This window comes from Manis pentadactyla, chromosome 18, assembly GCF_030020395.1.
Source record: "Manis pentadactyla isolate mManPen7 chromosome 18, mManPen7.hap1, whole genome shotgun sequence".
Lineage (NCBI taxonomy): Eukaryota > Metazoa > Chordata > Mammalia > Pholidota > Manidae > Manis > Manis pentadactyla.
This window is the reverse complement of record NC_080036.1, coordinates 13,213,203-13,239,144: the sequence shown is the minus strand read 5'-3', so window position 1 is coordinate 13,239,144 and position 25,942 is coordinate 13,213,203. Positions and strand designations below refer to the sequence as shown.

General features: G+C 40.5%; 1 protein-coding gene across 2 annotated transcripts in view; it reads left to right on the top strand.

Moving 5' to 3' along the window:
- PCSK6 (proprotein convertase subtilisin/kexin type 6) overlaps positions 1–25,942 on the top strand; it is a 201,321-nt gene that overhangs the window by 80,252 nt on the left and 95,127 nt on the right. For both annotated transcript variants that reach the window (XM_036878645.2, XM_057494791.1), the window contains exons 3-6: positions 5,111–5,221; positions 5,750–5,893; positions 7,122–7,198; positions 9,109–9,197. In XM_036878645.2, coding sequence (XP_036734540.2) covers positions 5,111–5,221; positions 5,750–5,893; positions 7,122–7,198; positions 9,109–9,197 — 421 coding nt within the window. The remainder of the gene's footprint in view (positions 1–5,110; positions 5,222–5,749; positions 5,894–7,121; positions 7,199–9,108; positions 9,198–25,942) is intronic.

Genomic DNA, 25,942 nt, shown 5'->3' with positions numbered 1-25,942 from the left:
GCTGCCTCCCCTGTACAACTGCAAGTACAAACCAAGCAAGAATCACTGAAGCCAAGGTTCGGCCACCAGAATAGCATCTTGCTGCTGCCACCAACTGCACTGAACCCCGGAGACTCCATTGAGTGGACGTGGCCTTGGACCTTCTGATACATGGACCAACGATTGCTGACCCTCCTGGCACCTTGGGGACAAGGCCTGGAAGCTGTCCTCCTGTTTATTTGTGGAATAACAGCAGAATGGCTGCCAAAGGTCACAGTAGTATATCCTGAACAGCCAGAACACAGGAGCATCTTACCGGGGAGATATGTTTTATCATGGCCAGTACATGCACCTCCAGTAGCACTATACATAGACCCCTCAGTAACCCGCATGGGGAAAGGAGTAAAAGTGTGGTATCCTAGACCTGGATAGGACCCCCTTCCTGCTACAGTCCTACCACAGGACAACTCTCTTGCATGCATCCTACTTGATGGACAAGATTTACATATGTTGGTGTCATTAAAACATGTGTCGTATCACCCCTAAGGTCTTTGTGGATTGGGAACCTCCTCTGGCTTGGAAATTATTATAATTTTTGTTCCCTCTGTCAAAATCTTTTTGTATCTTAATTTTTGCTATAATCTCTAAATTGTTAGCCTCTGTTGCTGTTGTGGAATCTGGTTACAGTGCTCCAGCTTCTCGCACAGGGACCATTGCGGAAGATTGAGAGCATGTAGATTGTAAGGCGAGAATCTTAGAGGGGTGGAGTGTGGGGAAGTTGGGGTTCCTGTGGCCAGGATCCTCACTGAACTTAAACCACTTGGTGATGTAACTGGCCTGTTGCTAGGCTACCGCTTCCACACCCTTAGGCAATAAGCTATTATTGCGCTATATAGAGAGCTGGCCCACTGCTCTGGGTGGAGGCAGAGATGCTAGTGCTCGACCTACCGCCGGGAGAACAAGCTGGGGGCTGAAACCCATTGGCAAGACAGATGGGTACACTGGGATGGCTGTTCCAGTTTTTAAATGTTGGCAAAGAACTGCTGCCCTGAGACCCCTGCCCCCACCCCAGTGCACCTCTCTGCAGCCACGATAGGCCCTCCTCTGGGGTCCTGCATGTTCCCATCACCAGCAGTGAGAGGGAAGGCCTGGCTGAGCCAGGGCTTCCAGGTCCTCCTTTAGCAGGACAGCCTTGTAGAGTCACAAATATTTAAAATCTCAACCCTGATTAAGGCCATGCTTTAAACCAGGATTAGGCTCTTAGGGCTGCTGTAACAAATTACCACAAGCTGGGGGGACTTAAAACACAGGAATTCATTGTCTCACAGTTCTGGAGTCCAGATGTCCGAAAGCAGGGTGGGGGCCCCCTCCAAGGGCTCCTGGGGAGACTCCTTCCCTGCCTCTTCCGGTGTCTGGAGGCTCCAGGCAGTCCGTGGCTTGTAGCTGTGTCCTCCAGGCTCTGTCTCTGTCTTCACGTGACCTTCCCCTCCTGTGTGTCCAGTCTCCCTCAGCCTCTCTTTTATAAGGACACTAATCATTGGATTTAGGGCATACCCAGGTCACCCAGGATGATCACAAGTTAGGATCCTTAACATAATTATATTTGCAAAAGACCCAGTTTCCAAATGAGGTCACACTCACAGGTTCTGGGGAGATGTACCTTTTGAGAGGCCACCAGCCAACCTGCTATAAAACCTAAGGAGAGTGGAGTAGAATGAGCAGGAACTTCCTTGGGAGCAATCTTTCCCCTTTCTTCAGTCCAATAATTTGAAGCCTTTGAAAATCTCTCCTTCATAAAAAGGTTGGCGATCCCTCCAGTAGAGTTTAGCTCTTACCATGCCTACCTGAGCACAAAGTGTATTTTATTTTGCCCCAGGCCCTCTCATTTGCAGGCTTACTTGAGTTTATTTAGGACTTACTCTCCAAGTTATGTGTCTGTGGCCTAGAAAGGCAGACAGTGTGTGCTACTCTCTCTTCCCATACGTTCTTCTCCAAGGGGAAAGTCTGAGCATCTCCTTGAATGTTCTCAGGGATCTAGTGGGCAGAATGTAAAGTGACGATCCGGGTAAATGATCCAGAGAGATATTATGATTTCCTGCTTGTACTAGTCCTCTCAGGAGAGGTAGAGTACTTTACATCTCCCAGAGGATCTGAGGTTGCTTTTTCTAAGAAAGATGATCACATGCATAAGGGAAAAGAGTCCCAGCTAAGTGTGCCGCCAAGCCTTGGTTCTAGCCATTGGCACCGGTTCACCGTTTGTGTTCTAGCCCTGCGGTGGAATCAGTTCCAGGAGGGAGACGCTCCCTGTAGTGCTATTCCTTTCCTGTCTATAGCATCGCTGTCCGTGGATGGAAGCCCTCGAGGGTGCCTCTGTAGGGCAGCCCTTTAGCAAGGACAGGTGCAGATAGTATTTGATGGGGAACGAAAGTTTCGGGCACTTGCTTTTGGGTCATTGGCACCCCTCACCTTCCCAGAGAGGCCAGGTGGCTCCTGGGTTCCAGCCTGAGGGCCATCTGGAAGCAGAGCTGTGCGTCCGTTCTGGGGTACAGGAGAGGGTGCTTTGGGCCTGGATGGTCAGTGCTGGTCATGTTCTGTTCCCAGAACCTAGCATCCGACACAGAGTAGAACTCAAGGCAGCTTTGTTGAATGAGCAATTGGATGAGTGAACACAGTGGCTGGATTATCCTTAGAAATCAGGGCGGGTAGGCTTGGAAAATGGCAGGATGTGGGGATCCACAATCCCCTGAGCCTAGGTGAGAAATAAGCCCAGAAATAAGTGATTAGAGCCCAGAGGATGGGAATGGGAAGCAGGTCCAGACCAAGTGACCGCTGGCTGAAGCATCCTCTGTGAGCCATGTCCACAGAGGCTGGGCCCAGAGGGCCCTGGCCTCGAAAATGATCTATTATATTCAGTTCCATTGGCCTGACATTGCCTTGGTGGCTGTCAAGGATCAGAATGACCTGCCCCTGAGACCCCACCAGAGGGAGCGCTCCAAACAGTGGCATGGACCCTGTGCCATCACAACCCACCCTCAGAACTGGATGCTAACACTGGGTTTTTACCCAGAGCCCAGCAACGATTGGGGCCAGGAAGCCCACACTCACCTTGCTAGAGGACTGTCTTGTGACTTCAGGCAGCATGCTTTCCCATGTCACCTAACTGGTTTGGGGTTGTCCCCCGCTGAGCCTTGCTTGGAAGAGGAGAGTTCCCCTCCTCTGTGACTGGAAGTGTGAACTGGTGGCCACGGTAATTGGAAGGTACCCAGTGTTAGTAAGATGGGTGGTCAGCCAGCTGGGCAAGGTGGACGGGAACGTCCCCAGGAGTCCGGATCATTAGCGATGTACATACCACTGTATTTTATAATAGGATGTTTAGCAGATCAGGAAACACTGTCTTTGGCATTTTATATCTCCAGTAGAAAGCTTTCTGGTTGAGACACTAACCTGGGGAAGTGGCAGAGTGCCATCAGAGGGTGTCATGGACAAAATACCTCATTGCATAGTTTTATTTTCATTGTAAATAGCTATCAGTGGCCATTTAAAATTATCTAGGACTAGGGGCTGAGGCTTGTTTTAGTGCCACCCCCAAACTATGTTTTAAGTTCCTTGTGGTGTGGAGGTGGGGCAGCCTGTATTCCTTTCTAAGCATTTTCTCCTGTTACACATGGACGCCTCTGAGGTCAGTCCCCACCCTTACGGGCCAGGCTGTATTTGGGGCTCGCCTACTCTCCTCCCTCAGGACGGTGTGGGGAGGTTGAGGCTGAGAGAGGTCTGAGGCTTCCTGTCCCCGGGCCCTTGACCACCTTCATTCCTCGTGAACTGCCACAGGTGGCCCCTGTAGTGACCACTCCAGCCTTGGGGCCCAGCCTGGGGTCACCAGCCTTGGCCTGGCCTCCAGGTCACCTTGGGCCTCCACTGCCCCTGCCCGGGAGGCTCCCATCCCCCTGCTCCTCCTCCCTCCACCATCTCAGCCCTGCAGAGCCTGCATCGCACTCTGAGCAGCCTGGCGGGAGCCCCCGACTAACGCACGGACTCTGAGAGCAGGGCCCGTGTGCCTGCATTGTGTCCATCTTAGTCCCACTGCCAGGCTGAGTCCCAGTGGGAGGGGTCACTGAGTCAGTGGGGACATGGCAGCAGGACCAAGAAAATGTATCAGTTCAGAGCAGGGGAATTATTTTACCCATGATCTTTTAAAAGTGAAAAAAAAACCTCTTCTGCCTTGAAATACTCTTACACACACACACACACACACACACACACACACACACACACACATGATGATAATACAGATGTGTGCTCATCACTGATGTGATGAGTACTTTATTTAAACCAATTTGTATACCAGTGCCCCCTCATGACAACCCACACCAGTGCCCATTGTACAGATGAATAAACTGAGGCCAGGAAGGTTAGCTGGCCCCTCTAAATCACACAGCTGGTGATGGGAGAGCTGTGTTTTGAATTCAGGGAGCAAGGGTCCTGGTTTCCTGCTCTTAAATATCATTTATACTGCCTCTCAAACTTTTTCCTTATTTGTGAAGGCAGATCGTGCCTATTGAAAGAAATATAAAACCCTGAAAATAATTTAAAAATTTTAAATTAACAGTAATAGCACCAGCAAGGAATTGCTACTATTAATAATTTTGCTTTATCCCTTTCTAGACTTTTCTCTGTTTTGGTGCCATGTTTCGAGTAGCTGCTAAAAATTCCAACATATAGGTTATCATAATTTACTTAATTCATGTCCTCACTGTAAAGCATCTTGCTCCAACTTCCAATAACCATCTGACCAATTTCTCCCCTCCTCAGTCTTTCCATCCTATGTATGTATTTCTTTTTAACTTGGGGTGGGACAGGGGTCACCAGACAATTTATCAGCAATATCACAAGTCCTTTTTTTTTTCCAGTAGAATGATTACAAAACCTATCTGAGTGGTACTATTTTCCCCGCACATACACATTTCAAATGTGGTCACTTTGAAGTGAAAATATCTCCTTGGAACTTAGCATCCAACACATCTAATAGGACACAAATGTTCATGAAAAAGGCACCTGTCGCACCTCTAGAGAGGCTACATAAAATAAGGAGATCATTTTAAAAATCAACAGTAACTGCATTTCTCCCTGGTAGGTGAAATGGCTGCAACAACAAGAAGTTAAACGCAGGGTGAAGAGACAGGTGCGGAGTGACCCTCAGGCGCTTTATTTCAATGACCCCATTTGGTCCAACATGTGGTACATGGTGAGTAGGGCATGAGCCTCCCTGTCCCAGAGCATCCGCAGTGCTGTTTCTGGGGTGGGTTAATTTCTCCCCACAAAACAACTTTCATGGTAACTCCATAAACAGACACACTTATCTGAGTGTAAGATCCCTGCTTTAGGACTGTGTAGCACAAGCTTTCTTGTGAATTTTTAAAAGATTAGATGAAAGTGTTGGTTGGGTGGGGGGCGTCTTTGAGCAGCGTGTTGATTTGATGTGAGTTGGAGCGCTGCCTGACTGCCCAGGTCGTGGACAGAGCCCCTTGAAGGGGGATGATGCCCTAGGAGAATGACAGCCAGATTGCCGGGTGCAGGAAAATCACGTGGAACCCAACACATTTAAAGTTCCTGGAAATGGATGGGAGAAAGAGGATCTCTACTCTGTAAGGTGTGAGAAAGTGTTTCCTCTTTTCTTGCAAGTGTAAGAGCACCTGTGTCTGGCTTGTGCGGTTTGTCTGTTCTGCATCAGCAGTGTCCGTTTTGGGGGGCTTTGTGTCTTCTGTGCCTACAGCATTGTGGGGACAAGAACAGTCGCTGCCGATCGGAAATGAATGTCCAGGCGGCATGGAAGAGGGGCTACACGGGAAAAAACGTTGTGGTCACTATCCTTGATGATGGAATAGAGAGGAATCACCCTGACCTGGCCCCAAATTATGTAAGTCAAGCCTTGTAACTGACATGCAAAGATAGTCACCCATGCCAGTCATTAAATAAATACAAAATTAAAAAAGCAATAAGGTGCCATTTCCCCCCTTTTACATTAGACAGTTCAGAAAACTGTGCTGGGGAGGTTTGGTGAAACCAAATTTCCCCTGCCATCCTGGAGCCAGGGAATTTGCAGAGGGATCTGTCCGCATGTTTGAGGAGTCACATTTCTCTTAGGAATGGGTCCTAAAGAACCCAGAAATACATGCGTGGAGATCGTCATCAGACCAACATTAATGACGTGAAAAATGACAGGATTAAAACATGGCTCTGGATCCAAGTTGCCTGGGTTCCTATCCTGGCTGTGGGGTTTATTAGCTCTGAAACCTCGGGCATGTTGCTTAGCTTCTCTGTGCCTCAGTGTCACCTTCCGTAAAATGGGGTCACTAATAGAACTACTATCTCATAAGGTTATTGTGAGGATTAAATGTTTTCAGAAATGTAAAGAGGAGAGCCTGGCACATAGTAAATATATGATAAAGTGTTCTAAGGAACCTGGGTACCTAACAGTAGTTAAATCAATCATAGTTTCCATTTGGTAGACAATTATACAGACCTTAAAGGTGACAGTTTTGAAGTCAACAATTCCAGAGAGCTTTTATGATATGCTTTCAAGGGAGGATATAAAAATATATGAATATTATAAGTATAGAAACAAAAACATATATTAAAAATGTAAGATGAAGGAAATTCTGACATATGCTATCACATTGATGAACCTTGAAGACTTTATCTAAATGAAATGAGCCAGTCGCAGAAGAACAAATACTGTGTGATTCTGTTTATGTGAGGTCCCTAGAGTGGTCACATTCATAAAGACAGAAAGTGGAATGGTGGTGGCCAGGGACTGGGGGGAGAAGGGAAAGGGCAGGTCGTGCATAATGGGTGTAGAGTTTCATTTTTCAAGCTGCAAACAGTTATGTGAATGGATCGTGAGATGGTTGCAAAGCAGTGGGAATGTATTTAATACCACTGAACTGTACACTTTAAAATGGTTAGGATGGTAAATTTTGTTATGTGTATTTTACCACAATAAAAAATACATGTAGGATGATCATTACAGTAAGAGTGTACCAACTGTTTTCCCCTCTACTCCAAAAGAGGCATAAAAATCATCTAAAATAGGGCTGTAATACTCAGTGCCAGTTCTCTTCAGTCTCTAAGATCTCATTTCTTAGGATTCCTATGCAAGCTACGATGTCAATGGAAACGATTATGACCCATCTCCACGATACGATGCCAGCAATGAGAATAAGTATGTCACTCATTCTCCTTTGCTTTCCTTTTCCTCTCCCTGAGGAATCTCTGGGTTGGGCCACAGCTGGGATCCTGGGAGGGTGATGGGGTGGTGGTCGCCTCTCCTGTGGCTTGGCCAGCGACATCGGGAGCCAGCCCTGGCACGCCCCTTCAGGCACAAGGCAGCTTCTGTGGATTTAGCCTCCTTCTTAGGTCACCAGCCCACCCTGCTCAGCTAGAAATGAATGTTTCACCAACATTGAACCTGTTTCCAACCTTACTGGAATATTTTAAAAGAATGAACCTTAAATCTAGCAGTACTCACGCCCACCTGTGCTAAAATAGCAGTTTGGCCTATTTGCATACACAGGTCACATGCCTGATCTTTTTTGACTCTGTCCCTGACCTTATGATGCGATGGAAGGGGGAGTGAGTGAGGTTGGATTCCTGGCTGAGCGGCTTTGCGCCCGCTGGGTGACCTTACTGAGGCTCTTGGTATCTTAGAGACTTTTCCGTGGAGATGATATTCCCTCCGTCCCAGGGTTGCGGGAGGGCTGAGGTAACAGGTGGTGAACACACGCAGGGGCTGCTCAGTCAAGGTACTTGTTACCAGCACTTTGCAAATGAAGGCAGCAGGGTCTGGAGAGATTGGGTGACTTGTGTGCCATGAATGGCAGCCCTGGGATTGGAATCACTTCCCAAACCAGGTCCTGGGAGTCCATTTGCTGTGTCCTGAGTGTTCTTCTCTGGCAGCACGCCCCAGGCATTGAGCTCTCACCATTCTTTCAAAAATATTTAGAGGAAGAGAATGGAAGCCCTTTCATTCTTTCCCACTGTTGACCTGTCACTTGCCACGGTGCATCCTCCCTTCATAGTATTTTAGTTTTTGGCAGCTTCGGTTCTGAGGTTCCAATGCGGGCGCCCCACAGTGCTGTGCAGGCAGGCATGGCCTGGAAGTTGCTTCGCCTGCCTCACATCCCAAGGTGCCCTTCCTGCTCAGCAGTGAGCACACCTGGGGTGCAGGGCACCTCATTTCCTGGACACATGTCCAGGGACAGGGAGGAATGATCCAGACACCCACAGTGACCCATAAAGGGCAGGATCAAATCCCAGGTGACACATGGAGCTCCGTGACTCTGTGGACAGCCCTGGCCTGGGGCTGCCCTAGGTCCAGAGGCCAGATGACTCCCTGACAGAGGGCTGACACACAGACCCAGGACTATTTTTAAAGGTGGTATTAAATTGGAATCAATGATTCCCATTCCCTGTGGACTCTTCTCAAAGATGTGCTATTTAAGTTTGCCCCTATTTTGGCCTCTGCTGGAGGAATTGCCCTGATGCAGCACATTGGAAAATCGGGTCATAACTGTAGGAAGGAATTTGTTTTTCTGGTAATTTCTTCATAGTCCCTCTGCTGCTTTTGAGTGTTCAATTTAGAGAATTCTTCCTTGGCTCCTGCATGAATGGCCATTGACAACGGTGGGAGGGGGCTGTCCCAAGGTGAGCCTGGGGCTGGTAGGTACACAGGGGACACACTGGTTCTTCCCAACCTCCTGCCAGCCAGCCAGGTGTGTGCACTGTGCCTGTACATGCCATGCAATGTGTTTTCAGTCACACGGATGCAGCCTGGGCAGAGGGGAGCACGGAGCTGTGGGAGAGTGGCAACTGCACACCCTTTCCTAAGGGGTGGGAAGGGCTTGTCAGCCTGCAGGTGTGGCAGGGGCAGGACTGCCCAAGGCTGTGCAATGTCTGGCTTGATGCTCCCTCCTGGACAAGCTGTCAGAGGAGAGGTGGCAAGGACAGGGGCTGCAGGAAATGCGCTTCAGTATCATGCCCAGGCGTAGGGAAAACTGACTTCTTGCATGAGAACTGAGCAATGCACTAAACTTGCTGGGCTGAGTCTTCACTTCCTTTTTTCCTTTGCTCCAGACATGGTACTCGTTGTGCAGGAGAAGTTGCAGCTTCGGCCAACAATTCTTACTGCATCGTGGGCATAGCATACAATGCAAAAATAGGAGGTAAGGTCTGGGGCGTGGGGCATGGGGATCTTGGGAATTGGGGCCAGAAGCAGCCCTTTCTACAAGTCTCAACAGCTTTACCTCCATTCGCCTCTGCTGGCTGCATCAGACCCCTGGGCCTGAGCTTGTGCCGTGGCCTGGCAGCCAGCACACAGCGACCGGCCTGGAGGCTAAGGAATTGCTCACTGTTTTGCCTGAAAGCCATCGCAGGTCTCATCAGAAAGGCACTCTCTTTCTTCTGGCCCTGCTAGTCTGGCTGCTGTTTCATCGCTGTCAATCTGATCTCTTCTCCTAAAGGCCACCTTGGGTCTCTCCTGCTCCCAGCTCTGCAGTGGCACCCTGTCACCTCTCCAACAGAACTTACAGCCTGTGCCTGAGACTAAGGCCTTTCCTCAGCACCCACTCTTCATTTCTCCAGGTCCTGCCCTCGGCTTTGGCCAGAGAACGTCTGTCATAGCATCCCAGACACACCTGATCTTCCCCCTTTATGCCTGGGCTTGGAGCATTCCTTCTCATTGCCCAAAAGCTTCTCTCTGCCTTCCATTTGGCTTAGTCCACCCATGACCTATGGCCAGCTCACAGCCACTGTGCTCCATTAAATGCCCTCGAATTTAGCTGCCTCCCCTGTCTCATTCACCAGGGAGATCGGCAGTTCCAGGTCCCTGTCAGGAGCAAGGCCTGACCCCAGGCATCTCTGGCTCTGTTGCTTAGCGCCTCCATTTTAGCCAAGCTTCCCTTGCTAGGATGGGGCTTCAGAGCAGAGGCACACCTCTTCCTGTGCCTCACCCAAGCCTGGCAGTTTGACAACTCAAACCAGCAGACGGTGAACGAGTACTCTAAAGGGCTTGTTAGGTGCACGTCACTGAGCTGTGGGACCTGAGCAAGTGTGTGCATGGGCATGGGTGCTCTGTGACTGTTCAGATAGCCCTGGGGCACTGCTGTCCTTACTGGGGACACTGTCTCTCAGTTTGGAGGTGTTCACACTCGCTCTGGTGGCATGCTGGGTAGCCACCTTCCCAGTGCATTGCCTTCTCTGCTGCTTGGCCTTGTGGGGGCAGCTAGGCCCCCTCAACTTTATGATAAGAAGCACTGGTGGGGAGTTTGGACCAGGGGTTCTATGCATCCTCTAGTCCTGGGGGAACTTCCTGAGTTTTAAAAAGAGGGTCCCCAGCTTTTACTTAGGACTCTATGCCTGCCTTTTCCCTTGGAAATCTTTGAAATGTCTAGGATTTGTCACCTATAACAGCATTAACTGCCAAGGGCATGTTCCTCAGATCAGGGAACTCTGTCACCCGGCCTTGCTCCTTTGTGGATAGTTCTTTTACACTGAGATATGTAAGTCCTCCCTGGAGTTTCTGATGAGTGAAGACCCCTGAGAAGTCTGTCCATGAGCTGTAGGACCAAGTTGACCTGGGTACCAATCCCATTCCTACCACTCATGGGCTGTGTGTCCTTGGACAACTGATGTAACCTCTCTGAGCCTATATTCCTTCACCTGTGGGGGATGAAAGGCAATGATACAGCTGCTTCCCCAGGTCTGTTGGGGCGATGAGGCCAATGTCATGTATGAAAGCATTGTCTCAGGACTAAGTCTGTAGGGAGCCTCTGAGCAACTCCATCCTACCTGCAGAAACCCTCCGAGGTAGAATAAAAATGATCTGCATTGCTTTGAGTCAGGGTAGACCCCACCTTTGGGGTTGTCTGAGCCTTGCTTCCCAAAGTCCCTACTGAGTCACAATCTATGTTATAACAAGATCCCAAGAGGGTGTGACAACAAACAACAGCTTGAGAGAAGTTCTGGCTTAGGGGGTCTGGAGTCAGGCAAGAGGTAGGTAACTACCTGGCCTGTGATGAGCAGTCACTGGAGCACTAAAGGTAAAGAGCAACCTAAGAAATTACACAGTGAATATGGTTCTCACTAGATCTGCTCTGTGCTCGTTGCAAAATTGTATAGCCATGTTTCCCAAACTCTGGGAGACCATCTCTACTGCAAGGGCTTGGGAACAGGAACCTGTTTAAATTAATGTATTTAATATCTCTGAGCATGAACTGCCCATATAATCCTGTGCCACCGATGGAGTATAAAAAGAGACAGAAAAAATTTGGTACCTCCAGGAGCTCAGCATGTTTTTGGGATGAATGATGCCAACACAAAAGACAGTATAGGACCGAGTACTGCAATGACAGAGGGTGACAGGCAACCCCAGGCTGGCAGAGCAAGCACTCAGTGAGAGCGGAAGCCAGAAGACACAGCATGAGCTCAACACAGGAGGGTTCAGCTGGAAGTGGGGGAAGTGCTGAGGATGCAGAGGGAGAGGCGCCATGGAGTGGAGCTGGCCATGGAGAGGCAAAAAGGGCATTTAGGCTGGCACTGACCCAGGGAAACTGACAGCCGTGTCTCCAAGCTGCTGTTCACAGCTTCAGCCTCTCCACACAGGCAGCCACCCCTTCTTCCTGCCCCTCTTTCCAAGCCTACCCCTGGGCAGGATAACCTTCAGGCCCTCCGAAGCCTGCCTCTGAGTGTGCTGGCACACGAAGGGGATTTCTCTGAGATGTCCCTGGAGGGGACCATGAGCTATACATTTTTATATCTTTTTTAAGTTGTGGTTCAGGAGATTTAATGTAGGTCCTAACTTATTTCAATCTATCTGAGATTAATATTATAATACTTTATGTATTACATATGAAGCTAAAACAGATTTGACTTCATACTCTCATCCTTTCTGCATTATTATTCTTGCTTTAATGGTTGACTTTAAAATATTTATGAAGGGAAACATACTTACCTACATATTTACCATTCTTAGTGCTCTTCCTTACTTTCTAGCTTCAGATTTCCATCTGGTTTCAGTTTTTCTTCAGCCTGAGAATTTCTTCTTGCATTTCTTGAAGTGCAGGTATGCTAGTAAGAAAATATTTCAGCTTTTATCTGAAAGTGTCTTTATTTCATCTTCATTATTGAAATAAATTTTGCTGAACATAGCATTCCAGCGTAACATGTTTGTCTTTGAGTACTTTGAAGATGTATTCCCTCATCTTCTGGCATCCATTGTTTTTTATGATAAGTCTGTTGTCATCCTTATTGTTGTTCCCTATTAAGGATTTGTTCCTCTGGGTGTTTTGATAATGTTTTTTTTTTTAATCTGTGTTTTTCCTGTGATTATAATGTCCTTCTTGTAATTTTCTTCACATTTGTCCACTGTGGGGCTTGTGTGCTTTCTAGTGGGTTTTTTCTCTTCCTAAAGCAAATTTGGAAAATATTTGTCAATAGTTTCTAAAAACAATTTTCAGTCTTCTTTTCTCTCTCTTCTCCATAGGCACCAATTATAGTTAGATTGCTTGATATATCTCATAGGTTATTAAGGGTGTTCCATTTTTTTAAATCTATTTTTTGTTCATGTGCTTCAATTTGGATGATTTTTATTACATTACCTTCAGGCTCATTAATCCTTTCCTTTGTTGTGTCCAATCTGTTATTAATCCTGTCCAAGAAATACACATTTTTTAAACTTTCAGTTTTTGTGCTTTTCTGTCTTGATTTCCATTTGGCTTTTTTTTTTTAACTCTTTCCAAATCTTTCCTGAGATGATTCTTCTCTTAGCCATTTTATCTATTTTTCACTTTAGATTCTATAGTATATTTATAAGAGCTACTTTAAAATCTTTTGTATTACTCTCAATATCTGTACGTTTATGGGTATGTTTCTAAAGATTGAGTATCCTCTTTACAATCAGTCACATATTCCTGTCTGTCTATAATTTCGCACAATTTATTTGCATGTGTCTAGTAATTTTTTATTGTACTCTATACATTGTAGAGACTGAATTCTGTTATCTTTGTCTGAATACTGTTCAGTTTTGTTTTAGCAGCCAGCTCAATTTGAGCTTGTGAAAGCTTAGTTATTATTATTTTTTTATGGTTGATCTCTCTGATTTGCCTTTAGCCTTAAGGAAAATCCTTCAACCCAAGTGCATAGTCTTTAGTCTTAGAATATGACCCTTTTGACACTTCAATGGAAAGATTGACATGTTTATGAAGACTTCTAACTTGGCAAGAATCAAACATCACATTGACTCCCCTGTAATGGGCAGCAGATGAGATATATGCTCAGCTCATTCATCCTCCAGCTGTTTTTTTCCTTTCCAAGACTCTACTGCTTGGAGTCTTGCCCAAACATGATTAGCCCAGGAGTTAGCTACATGTTTGAAGGGAGTTTCTAAGTCCTGTTCCGTAGCTCTCTTCTTTCTGAGATTTCTCCCAATAGCTAGATGCTCTAGCAGTCCCAAACTCCATTCCATGACTCCCCGGGAGAATAAGATTGCACTTGCCTGATGCGTTCTAGGCTCTCTGTACTAAGAGAAACAGGGACTTCCCTCAGAGGAAAAGTCATATAAACTTTGATCATACCCAGTATGGTTCCCTTATTTCAAGAACTGAATCCCTTGTCTGCCTCTGCCTTCTTCTGGTTGTTTTTCAATGTCCTTAAAAAGTTGTGTTTTCTTTTTTTTCTTAATTTTATTTCTTTTTTTAATTTCGCTATTATTAATGTACAATTACATGAGCAATATTATGGTTACTAGACTCCCCCTATTATCAAGTGTCCACCATATACCCCATTACAGTCACTGTCCATGAGCGTAGTAAGATGCTATAGAATCACTACTTGTCTTCTCTGTGTTATACTGCCTTCCCTGTACCCCCACCGTACTACATTATGTGTGCTAATCATAATATCCCCTTTCTCCCCTTATCCCTCCCTTCCCAACTAACTTCCCCAGTTCCTTTACCTTTGGTAACTGTTAGTCCATTCTTGGGTTCTATGACTCTGCTACTGTTTTGTTCCTTCAGTTTTTTCTTTGTTCTTATGCTCCACAGATGAGGGAAATCATTTGAACTTGTCTTTCTTCACCTGGCTTATTTCACTGAGCATAATACCCTCTAGCTCCATCCATGTTGTTGCAAATAGTAGGATTTGTTTTCTTCTTATGGCTGAACAATATTCCATTGCTTATATGTACCACACCTTCTTTATCCATTCATATACAAAAGTTGTGTTTTCTTTTTAATAAACATTTTGTCCGGAGTTTGTAATTCTTATTTTTAGAAGACTTAGTCTGATAGAGCTACTCTGTCATTACCGGAACTAAAAGTTGTGTTTTATATTTGGTGTATTAGATTTGGTTTATATTATGTTGTATTAGTTATCTATTGCTGCATAATAGTTACTCCAAACTGTAGCTGCTTAAAGCAATAGCATTTGTTATCTAGCACAGATAGTGACTCAGCTGAGTGATTCTGGCTCAGGGGCACTCATGAGGGTGCAATCAAGTGGTTGGTTGTAACTATATTCTGAAAGCTTGACTGGGGCTGGAGGATCCACTTCCAAGATGGGTCACTTATTTGGCTGTTGGTTGGAGTCTTCAGTACCTTGCTGGCTGTTGGCAAGAAGCCTTGTTTCTTCACCATGCACCTCTCCATAGGGTTCTTACAGTATCCTAATAACATGGTAGCTAGCTTCTTTCACTGCAAGTGATTCAGGAGAGAGAACAAGAAGGAAGCAGCAATGTTATTTTATGACACAGTCTTAGAAGTCACATACCATCACTTCAGTCATTCTCTGTTCTTTGGAAATGGATCATTAAGTCCAACATATAGTCAAGGGAAGATAAATTAGGCTTTACCTTTTGAATGGAAAAGTGTCAGAGGATTTATGGATATGGTTTAAAATCACCACAGATGGGCTTCTAAAATTTTGATTACATATTTATACAAATGGAATATTTTTTTCTACCAACTTTCTTTGTAAAATTGCATATTTCTTATGTTTTATCACATAAAAATTAAATCAAGTGAAAGAAATAGTGGCACTATCTAAATTATATCTTTAAAATACTCTTCTTACTAGAACATTACTAATAAGTCAGGTTAACTCCAAAATATATGAAATGTTTTATCTAGTACAGAAGAATACAAAAAAGGTCAATATCATCTGGGGTGAAAATAAGAACAAACTACTTACTAGTGCTTGCTAGATAATAGGGTCTAGACTAATGGCTCTATATGTATTATCTTATGTGCCCTCCACAAAACACTATATATTATAGATGCTTGTCCCCATTTTACAAATGTGGGCCAGAAAGGTTAAATAACTTGCTTAAGCTCAAACCAAGCTTACTTCAGGCCCCAGTTCTTAATCTCTACTCTTTAACAGAAATCTTTAAACCATGTATACAGATAAATGGATAGATGGATGAATGGGTATTATTTCATTAACATCTGATCATACTATACTTGTTTTTAGTAAAATATATTAAGTTTAATTCTATGCAAACTTAAAACAAGAGGAACTAAGTCGAACAATAATTGCTCAACTTCAGATTTAGTTTTATGTTTTATTTTGTTTGTTTAATGTTTACTTTTATGCTTAATTTATTTGATTTATGTGAATTTAGTAGAAGAAAAAGAAACTTAAGTTGATATGAAGGAATTGCTGACCTTCAAATAAATATTTCATTCTAATGAAGTATTTTCTCAAATATCCCTCTAAGGTTATTTAGAAAAAAAACAAGATTATGAAAATCTTTAAGAGGTCAGAGTTCCTTTTTCTGTAATTCTGTTTCCCATCTAAGGTGATAGGCATTTCAGTTTTTTCTCACCTCTTCAGCCCCACGCCTCAAATTTTAGTTAGTTGGTTTGTTTTACATTGTCAGGGTTCAATATTAACCATCTGTCACTGTGCTTTTTCACAGTTGTTTTGTCTTGGTTCACCACCATCATTTTCCACACAGCTTTTCCATTCCTAAGTTATTTATTTTGATTCATCTCTTAATTCACTGGATTTTTCAAGAAAGGCTAACAAGATGCTGTCTTTGCTGAAATCTTTCATCTTTGAGAACGTCTGAAGGTTGCCTTTACACTTGAATTATGTCTGTGTTACATATTGTATTCTTACAGAACTTGGTCAAGAATGCCCGTTTGCCCTCTGGATTCAGCATTGCTTGGAAAAATTTTGAGACCAGGATGATTTCTCCCCATTGTACGTGACTGGACTTTTTGACTTTGATAGAATTCTTCCTTTATCTTTAAAGTCCAGTAGCTTTGCTGGGCCGCCTCTGGGTGAGAATTATTTTATCGCAGCTGTTGTTCAGACTCAGTTTACTTAAAAGAATCTGGGTTTGTTTTGTTTTTGCTTTTTAAATTTCAGGTAATTTTTTTTCTGTTTTGGTTTTGAGTATTTTGGGTTCCATATGTTCAGTTCTAGTCTTCATGTGTACCACATATACATATATTGGGCTTCTATTTACTGACTTTTATATCTCTTTCTAACCATATCTTACCTTTTTGTTTCTTTCCCATTTTACTTTTCCTCAGTTTTTCTCAAGCCTGTCCTCCAAGTCTCTGACAATGTCACCATTGTCTTCTTTTTTCTCAGAGAAAACTCTAATATGGTTTTCATTTCTTAAATTCCTTAATTTTTTGATTCTGTTTCTTTCCTGAGGATGAACACACATTGGATCTCTTTCTTTCATCTTATCTTTTCATTGAACCCTTGTATCTCTTTGAGCTCTTGCTTCAGAAAATCCTATTTTCATTAAATGTTGGATATTATAGAGAAGTGTTTATTTATACTTTTCATCATTTTCTTGCAGTTGTTATGCCCCTTTTCCCTTAATACTTGCAGCATTATTGCATAAATGTCATGCTAGTCACTTTGTGGTTATTGCTAATGACTGGCTGGAGAGGAGGTGAGGGATTGCTCTCTGGGTCAGTAAGATACTAAAATAAGGGGAGGAGGGGAGTGAATTGGGCTGCCCGCACTGTGGATTTGAGTTTGTGGACCTGAGTCCTTCTCTTCTGCCAGCCCATTAGCTCTGAGATACCCTCCCCTCACCAGTGAATTAGCATTAACTCATGCTGACCACATAGGGGCACAGCTGATTGTCACTCCCTTTTTCTCCTCCAATAAATCATGCCACAAAAACTGCCTATTCTTGGAAAGATGGTATATCTGTGTGATTATACATTCTGGGGAATCATAAGGGTGTGTGTGTCATCTTCATTGTTCTCAGAGGCTGGAGTAGTCCTACGTACTTAACTAGAAGTCCCTAACCTTCATTTTAGAGAAATTTAACTTTTTAAATTAAGTTGTAGAGCTGTATATTTATGATTTGTACTTTTTCTATATGTAATATTTCCAGAAATATCTGTTCAAAAATTTCTATGATGTCAGATTTGTTAATCTTCCTTTATGCCTCTTGGTTTTGAGATCTTGCTTAACATCGCCCAAGATAATAAATCTATTTTCCTGTATTTCCTATAAAAACTTACTTTTAGAATAGCTCATCTTAAACTTTTTATGGTTTTGTTTTTTGCATTTAGTTTTTTAATCTATATGTAATTTATTTCCATGAATGGTGTGAAGGGGAGATCTAACTTTATTTTTCCCTAAGATTAGTATCTAGTGATCTCCACATGCCCCCCATCAGTACTGAATTCCCTCATTTATAACTGCATCCTCTATTATGTTTCATTATTCTATTCATTTTTAATCCCTAAATAATAATTCAGTGTAAGTTATAGTTTAAGAGGAGTTTTTGATAACTAATAGGACAAATTTCCTCTTATGGTTCTTTCTGAAAAATTTCTTGGCTATTATTGCACATTTTCTCTTTCAGATGAACTTGAGAATCTGCTTGTCAAGTTCCATAAAAAATCCTGTTGGGATTTTGATTGGGATTGCATGGAAATTATAGATTAATTGGGGGAGAATTGACATCTTTACAATATTGAGTCTTCCCACCCAGGAACATGGTATGTTTTTATTTATTCAGGTCTTGTTTGACATCAGCTTTTTATAAGTTTTATCACTGTCTTCATATCAATCTTACCCATTTCTTGTTAGGTTTTTATCTAGGTTAATTCTTTTTAAAGTCTATTTCTCATGGGTAATTATTGAAATGGATATAGGAAAACTACTAATTTTTGTATGTTTGCTTTTTGTATCTGTCTACCTTAATGAATGAACTCTATTGGTGCTATTATTTTTTTATTATTTTAGCCTTTCTAGACAGCTGTAAATAAAAGCTGTCTGTAAATATAATGATGGATTTATCTAATATTAAAAATTCATTTCTTTTCATGTCTTATTTCAATGTAGAGGGACTCCTGATTAATATTAAATAATGGTGGTTTATAGGTTTTGTTGTTTTATTTCTGATTTATACAGGAATGTTCCTAGTGTTACACCATTTGTAGATGTCTTCTGTAGGTTTCCTGTAATTACTCTTTATTAAATTAAGGACATTTTTATATTCCTAGCTTTCTAAGAGGTTTGAACAGAAATGGATACTAAATCTTATTACATGCTTTTTAAAAAAGCATCTATTAAGGTAGTTATATTGTTTTTCAACTTTACTATTTAGTCTGTTTAATGTAGTAAATTATAGTAATAGATTTCCTAACAGAAATTTCATTTTTTCCATACTCGGAATAAATTCTATTTGATTATGAGTATTGTTATTTTAATACACTGCTGCACTGAATTGTTAATATTTTATGTATGGTTTTGCATCTTTATTTATAAGCTAGGTTGAACTACAGTTGCTATTTCGTTGTGATGTCCCTCTCTAGTTGGGTATCAGCATTATGCTGGTTTTATGGAGTGAGTGAGAAAGCTTTCTGTCTCTTCCTGTGCTCTGAAACAGTTCATATACTGTGGACATTCCCTGTTTTTTGAAATGTAGGTAGAGCTGATTAATCAATTTAACCAGATATGGTGATTCTTTAAAGGGCTAGGTATATTCAGGTTTTTAATTTCTCCTTGAGGGAATTTTGGTAGATAAATTTTCCTAGACAATCATCAATTTCTCCAGATTTCTAAATATGTGACATATAAATGTAATATCACATTCTTATAATCAAATATATCTTCCATGTTTATAGTCATAAGTCTTCCTAATCCTATTTGTGGTATCTCTCCTTATTTCCTTGATTAGGCTAATGAAATATTTGCTATTTCCTATAGAATTGGTTTTTTCAGAGAACTAGATTTGATTTTTCTGAGTTCTTATATTTTCTAGTTCATGTACTTCTAGTTTTATTAATTCCTTCAGCTTTTAAATTTTTATTGTTTTTTCCTTTGAATAAGGCTTAGTTCTTTATTTTCAGGCTTTGATGTGCTCTAATAAATAAATAAATGTTTTATATATTTTTTTCTTATTACCTATTTCTGGCCTAATAAAATTTCTGAAATTTTCTGAATAAGTTTTTATTTCCGGATTGATTTTTCTAACTCATGTGTTATTTATAAGGCATTAAATTTTTTTTTTCCAGCTAGGTAGCTTTTTTGGTGTTCTTTTTGTTGTTAATCTTTAACTTTATTGCACTGAGATCAGTGACTATATAATTTCTGCTTCTCTGAATCTATTGAGAATTTCTTTACGGTCTAATACATGTTCAGTTTTTATAAATAGTCCAACAGGTTATTTGAAGAGTAGTTTTAGTTTATGCTTATTGAATAAAAAACCTATATAAATTAGATCAAAGGTTGCAACTATTGCCCCACAAGCTGCCTTGGCCTGCAGATGTGTTTGTGTGACCCAAACAAGCGTTTTTTAAAAACTTATGCAAACATATACAAATCAAGAGATATTATGGAAAAATGTGGATTTGGAGTTTTTCTTGAAAAATCAGAACCTCTTTCCATACTGGGCCCTCAGTCCTTCATGGCAACAGCTGGGGCTGCAGAGGCTTCCTTCAAAGGGAGTTCCCCCTGCCCCCTCACAACCTGGTATACTGACCTGTCCACTTCAGCCATTTATCCTGCCTGCCTGGCACCTGTACACATCTGCATTTGCCACTTGCGAGCTTGATCAAGCTCATTCAAAAGCTCAGGAGTCTTTTGTATCCCTGATGATTGCAAATTTGTCAATTTCTCTCAGTTTTTGGTGTATCTATTTCATAGCTATGCTATAAGGTACACAAAAATTACCATCTCTTGTGGTGGTGAATCTTTCTTTAATCAATATAAAAATCCTGTCTCATTCTCTTTTTGCCTTTAGTTATTCTTTGGCTGGTGTCGATATTGCCATACCTACTAAGTTATTTTATCATTATTTCCTCACAAATTTTCCATCCTTTTCTTTTTAATCTTGTTTTATAAGCAAGCAGTGTGCATCTGGCTTCAGTTTTCTCATTTTGTACGATCTAAGAATTGCTTTAAAGAGTGAATTTGATATATTCACGTATGTTCTGATTTCAGATATATTTGGATTTATTTTTGTTTTCGTGTTTTGTTTTCTCTTTTATTAAATAACTATCAATTAATTTAGTTTTACTGTTTTTTTGTATGTTTCTTTTACTTACCTGCCTTTTTGCCAAGTAGATGTTGTTTCTTCTCTCCTCTTTGTTTTCTTCCATTCTAGTGGCTTGAAATTTTTGCATTCTAATCCTGTTTTTCTAATATGCTCAAAAACACATACTTGAATTTGTCATTTTCTACAATGTTGAGCATTAATCCACACCTATCCTCTTCTCCTGAGCAAAACAAGAACTTTATCATAGTTTCACCTCTCTCTGCCATCTTCTCCTCTCCCTCATTACCTGTCCAGATTGGGGCCACCCAGAAATTTCGATCCATATCGTCATTAACAGTTTTAATTATGCAGCATCAGGCATGTGAGCTTAACTATCAAGGTTGACCAATTTCATTGTCACCTGTTTCTTTACTCTTAAGTCTTTCTTTTATGTTAATTTTTTAAAACTTTTACTAGATTGTCTCCTCTACTAAATCATTCATTCTTTCAAAGCCTATTTTTATGTGCTTGCAATATATATGGATGACTACCTAGGTAATAAACTGAACTCTTGAAGTCTTTATTTTCTCCCAGCACATTTGGCTGGGTTTAAATTTGAAGCTAAAAATAATTTTCATGCAGAGTTTTGAAAATATTGTCCTATGGTCTTTCAGCATCCCAGTGCTGCTGGTGAGAAGTCTGATGCCAATGTTAATTTTTGTTCCTTTTCATATAACTTGACCTTCTCATGGTAACTTCCAGGATTTTTTTCTCTTTCATTTTCTCTGTGATTTGACCTCTGTGTGTATGGTTGTAAGTTTGTTTTCATTTTCCTTTCTGGCCCTCAATGCACCTGTAAAAGGTTCCATATTGTTATTACCAGTTTTATGTTATGCTTCAACAATTATGTGAGCTCCACTATAACTATAAAGGTGGACTGGTTTCTGTGGTCACCATTGCTTAGATCTGAGATTTGGGATTAAAATGTGAAGACCTGTGTGTTTGACTTCAGGTAATTCTTTGGTTACTTGACTCTTTCCCTCTGTTGTTCTTTGTTCCATCTTCCTGGAACTCTTATTAGACAGATACTACAATTTTGCCTGTTAACTTTCTTTCAAGCTTTCTATCCCTTTGACCCTTTGTCTTGGGTCTTAGGAGAATCCCTAAATTCAGTCTTAACAGGTCTGTGATATCCTATGTATTCAGTTTTTAAATTTTGAAAGTAATTTATGTCCTAGGATTTCTAGTTGATATTTTCAATTAAGTTTTCATTAGAAATAATTGCAGATTCACATGCAGTTGTAAAAAAATAATATACAGAGATCCCAAACTTTACCCAGGTTTTCATAGTGGTGCCATCTTGCAAAACTATGATACAATATCACAACCAGGATATCGTCATTGATAGTCAAGATATAGAATAGTTCCATTGCCAAAAGAATCCTTCGTGTTGCCCATAACCACGCACATTTTTGCCCCAACTCCTTCAACCCCTGGCAACCACTAATCTGCCCTTCATTTCTATAGTTTTGTCATTTCAAGAATGTTATATAAATGGAAACACATAGTATGTAACCTTTGGGATTGGTGTTTTTCACTGGACATTATTCTTTGGAGATACATCCAGGTTGTCGGGAGTATCAGTAGTTTGTTCCTTTTCATTGATAAGTCATATCACATGGTATGTACTGTGCCACAGTTTATTTAACCATTCACCCACTGATGGACATCGGCCTGTTAATTTTCTTTCAGACTTTCTATCCCTTTGACCCTTTGTCTTGGGTCTTGGGACAATCCCCAAGTTCAGTTTTACAGGTCTATGATATCCTTATGTATGTAAACAATGGTAAATGGACATCTGGGTTGTTACTAGTTTTTGGCTATAACAAGTAAAGCACCTAGAAAAGTTCTTGTATAAGAAAAAGGTCTTGTGTATTGTTTTTGTGTGAACATATGTCTTCATTTCTTTGGGATTAATGTCCAGGAGTGCAATTGCTGTGTAGTATAAAACTTACATTTTTTTTTTTTTTAAGAAACTGGCAAATTGTTTTCCAGAGAAGCTGTGCCATTTTACATTCCCATTAGCAATATATGAGTGATCCAAGTTCTTTGCATGCTTGCCAGTATTCGGTATTGTCACTGTTTTTGTTTTTCATTCTGACAGGTATGCAGTGGTATTTGATAGATACGTAGTGATGTCTCATTAGTTAAATATACCCTAAAGCTGGTGATGTTGCATAGCTTTTCATGTGCTTATTTGCCATCTATATATCCTCTGCAGTGAAATGTCTCTTCATGTCATTTTGTAGACACCGACAAGTTAATAATTGTCTTACTCATTTTCTAATTGTAGTATTTGATTTTTAACTGTTGAGTTAAAAATTGAGTTGAGAGTTCTTTATAAACTCCAGCTACGAGTGCTTTGATAATTATGTTGTTTGTGAAGATTTTCTCCCACTCTGTAGCTTGTCCTTTCATCCTCTTTATCTTTAACAAAGTCTTTTGTACAGTAAAAGTGTTTAATTTTGATGAACTTAAATTTACTGATTTTTCCTTTTATGGATTATGTTTTTTGCTACTATCAGTCTAAGAATTCTTTGTCTTGTCTTAGGTTCTGAAGATATTCTATATTTTGTTAAAGTTTTATAGTTTTGTATTTTACATTTTGAATTCCATTTTGAAAGATCCACTTTGAGTTAATTTTGTATAAGGTGTGAGACTTAGGTCAAGGTTTTTTGCTTTTTGTTTTGTTTTGCTTTGTTTTGTTTACCTATGGGTGCCCAATTGCTCTGGCACCATTTGAAATGCCTGTCTTTCTTCCACTGAGTTCCTTTTGCATTTCTGTCAAAAACCAGTTAGGCCTATTTGTGTGAGTCTGTTTCTGGGTTCTCTGTCTGTTCCATTCATCTATATATCTGTCCCTCCGCCAGTGAAGTCCAGTCTTGATTATTACAGCTATATTATAAGTTTTGAACTGGGGTAGCCTGATTGCTCCCATGTAACTTTCCTTTTTCGAAATTACTTCAGCTATTCTGTTCTTTTGCCTTTCCATACAAGTTTTATGATTATTTTACAAATATCAATATCTACAAAATTAAAAATTGATTTTACCTATCAATATCTACAAAAAATCTTGCTGGGATTTGGTAGGGATTGTGTTAAACCTGTATATCAATTGGGAGAATAAGCATTTGTAATATGTTGGGTCTTCTAATTCATGACTACAACATGTATCTCCATTTGTTTAGATCTTTGATTTCTTTCATCAACATTAGGTAGCTTATACTTTACAAGTCCTATACATATTTGGTTAGATTTACACCTACGTGTTTCATTTTATTTTAAGCAATGGTAAATGGCACTATATTTTTAATTACAATTTTTCTATATATTAGCAATGAATATATCAAGTCATTGTTAATATATAGAAATAAAATTGCTTTTTGTATGTTGATCTTATATCATGCAACCTTTCTGAACTCACATAGTAGTTCTAGGAGTAGATTCCTTGAAATTAAATACTAAATGTAAATATGGGCAGTTTTATCTCTTCTTTTTGATCTATATGCCTTTTATTTCCTTTTCTTGCCTTACTTCCCTGGCAAGAACTTCCAACCTAGAGCAGACATCCATTGTTGGTCCTGATCTTAGAGGAAAAGCATTCAGACTTTCACCATTAACTATAATGTTACCTGTAGGTTTTTTTGTAGATGCTTTTAGCAAGTTGACAATGTTTGCTTCTATTTCTAGCTTTTTGAAAGTTTTTAAAAAATGAGTGGGTATTGAATTTTGTCACTGCTTTCTCCTCATTAAGTGATATGACTGAGCGATTTTTCTTCTTTAGCTTGTTCATATAGTGGTTTGTATTGGTTAATTTTTAAATACTGATCCGGTTTTGAATCTGTGGCATAAACTCCATTTGGTTATGGTGTTTTCTTTTTACATATTATTGAAATCTGTTTGCTAATATTTTGTTAAGGATTTTTGTGTCTTTATTATGAATGTTTTTGGTCTAATTTTCTTTTTTCTGTAACTGTCTTTGGATGATTTTGGTATCAGGGCAATACTAGCTTCAGTAAACAAACTGGGAAGCATTCCCTCCTCTTTTAGTTCTGGAAGTAATTGTGTAGAATTGGTATTAATCCTTTAAACTTGCAGTAGAGCCTTACAGTAAAACCATGTGGACCTGGAGATCTCTTTTCTGGGAGATTTTTAAAAAATTACATATTCAATTTCTTGAAAAGTCATAGGGCTATTCAAATAACCTGTTTTATATTGAGTGAGTTGTAGTAGTATCTGTTTTTTGATCAAGTGGTCCATTTCATCCAAGTTGTCAAATTTATGTGTGTAGAGTTGTTTGTAGTAGTTCTTTATTACACTTCTGCTGTTTTAGAGAATCTGTGTTGATAGCCTTTGGTTCATTCCTGATATTTAATTTGTGTCTTTTTTTCTTTGTCATTCTTGCTAGTTTATCAACTTTATGGATCTTTTCAAAAAACTAGCTCTTTGTTACACTGATTTTTTTCTCTAGTGTTTTTCTGCTTTCAATTTCATTGTTTTCTGCCCTTACCTTCATTATTGCCTTCCTTCTTCTTGCTTTGGGCTTATTTAACTTTTCTTTTTCTGGAACCTTTCAGTGGGTGCTGAGGTTATTGATTTGAGACTTTCCCTTTTTTAACGTAAACAATAGTGCTAGAAATTTTCCTCTTGGCAGTAGCATAGCCACATCTCACAGATTTCGATATATTTTATATTCATTTTTGTTCAATTCAATGAATTTTTTCCCTTGAGACTTCCTCTTGGACCCATAGATTATTTAGAAGTATGTTGTTGTTTTCAAGTGTTTGGAGACTTTGGTGTTATCTTTCTATTATTGATTACTAGTTTGATTCCATTGTAGTTCAAGAATACATTCTGTATAAGTTCAGTTCTTTTAATTTTGTTGAGGCTTGTTTTATGGCCCAGGATCTAGTCTGTCTTGGTGTTATGTTCTGTCTTGGTATATGTGAACATTTGAAAAGAACGTGTATCCTCCTGTTGTGGGGTAGAGTGTTCTATAAATATCATTAGATGATATTTATATAATGATCATTGGATATACGTATATATCCAATAATCATTAGATTATGTTGGTTGATGGTGGTGTTGATTCTTTAATATCCTTACTGATTTTCTGTCTAACTCTTCTATCAATTGTGACATCCAACTATAATTATGGATTTGTCTATTTTTTCTTTAAGTTCCATCAGTTTTTGTTCACATACTTTGCAACTTTGTTATTTGGTGCTTATTCATTTAGGATTACTATATATTTTTGGTGAACCAACCTTCTTATCATTATAAAATATCTTTTTATTTAAATAAATACCAGTTTTTACACAATCATACAGCATAAAACAATGTCCTTTTCTGTCTCTGGTAAATGTTTTTGCTCTAAAGTCTGTCTGATAT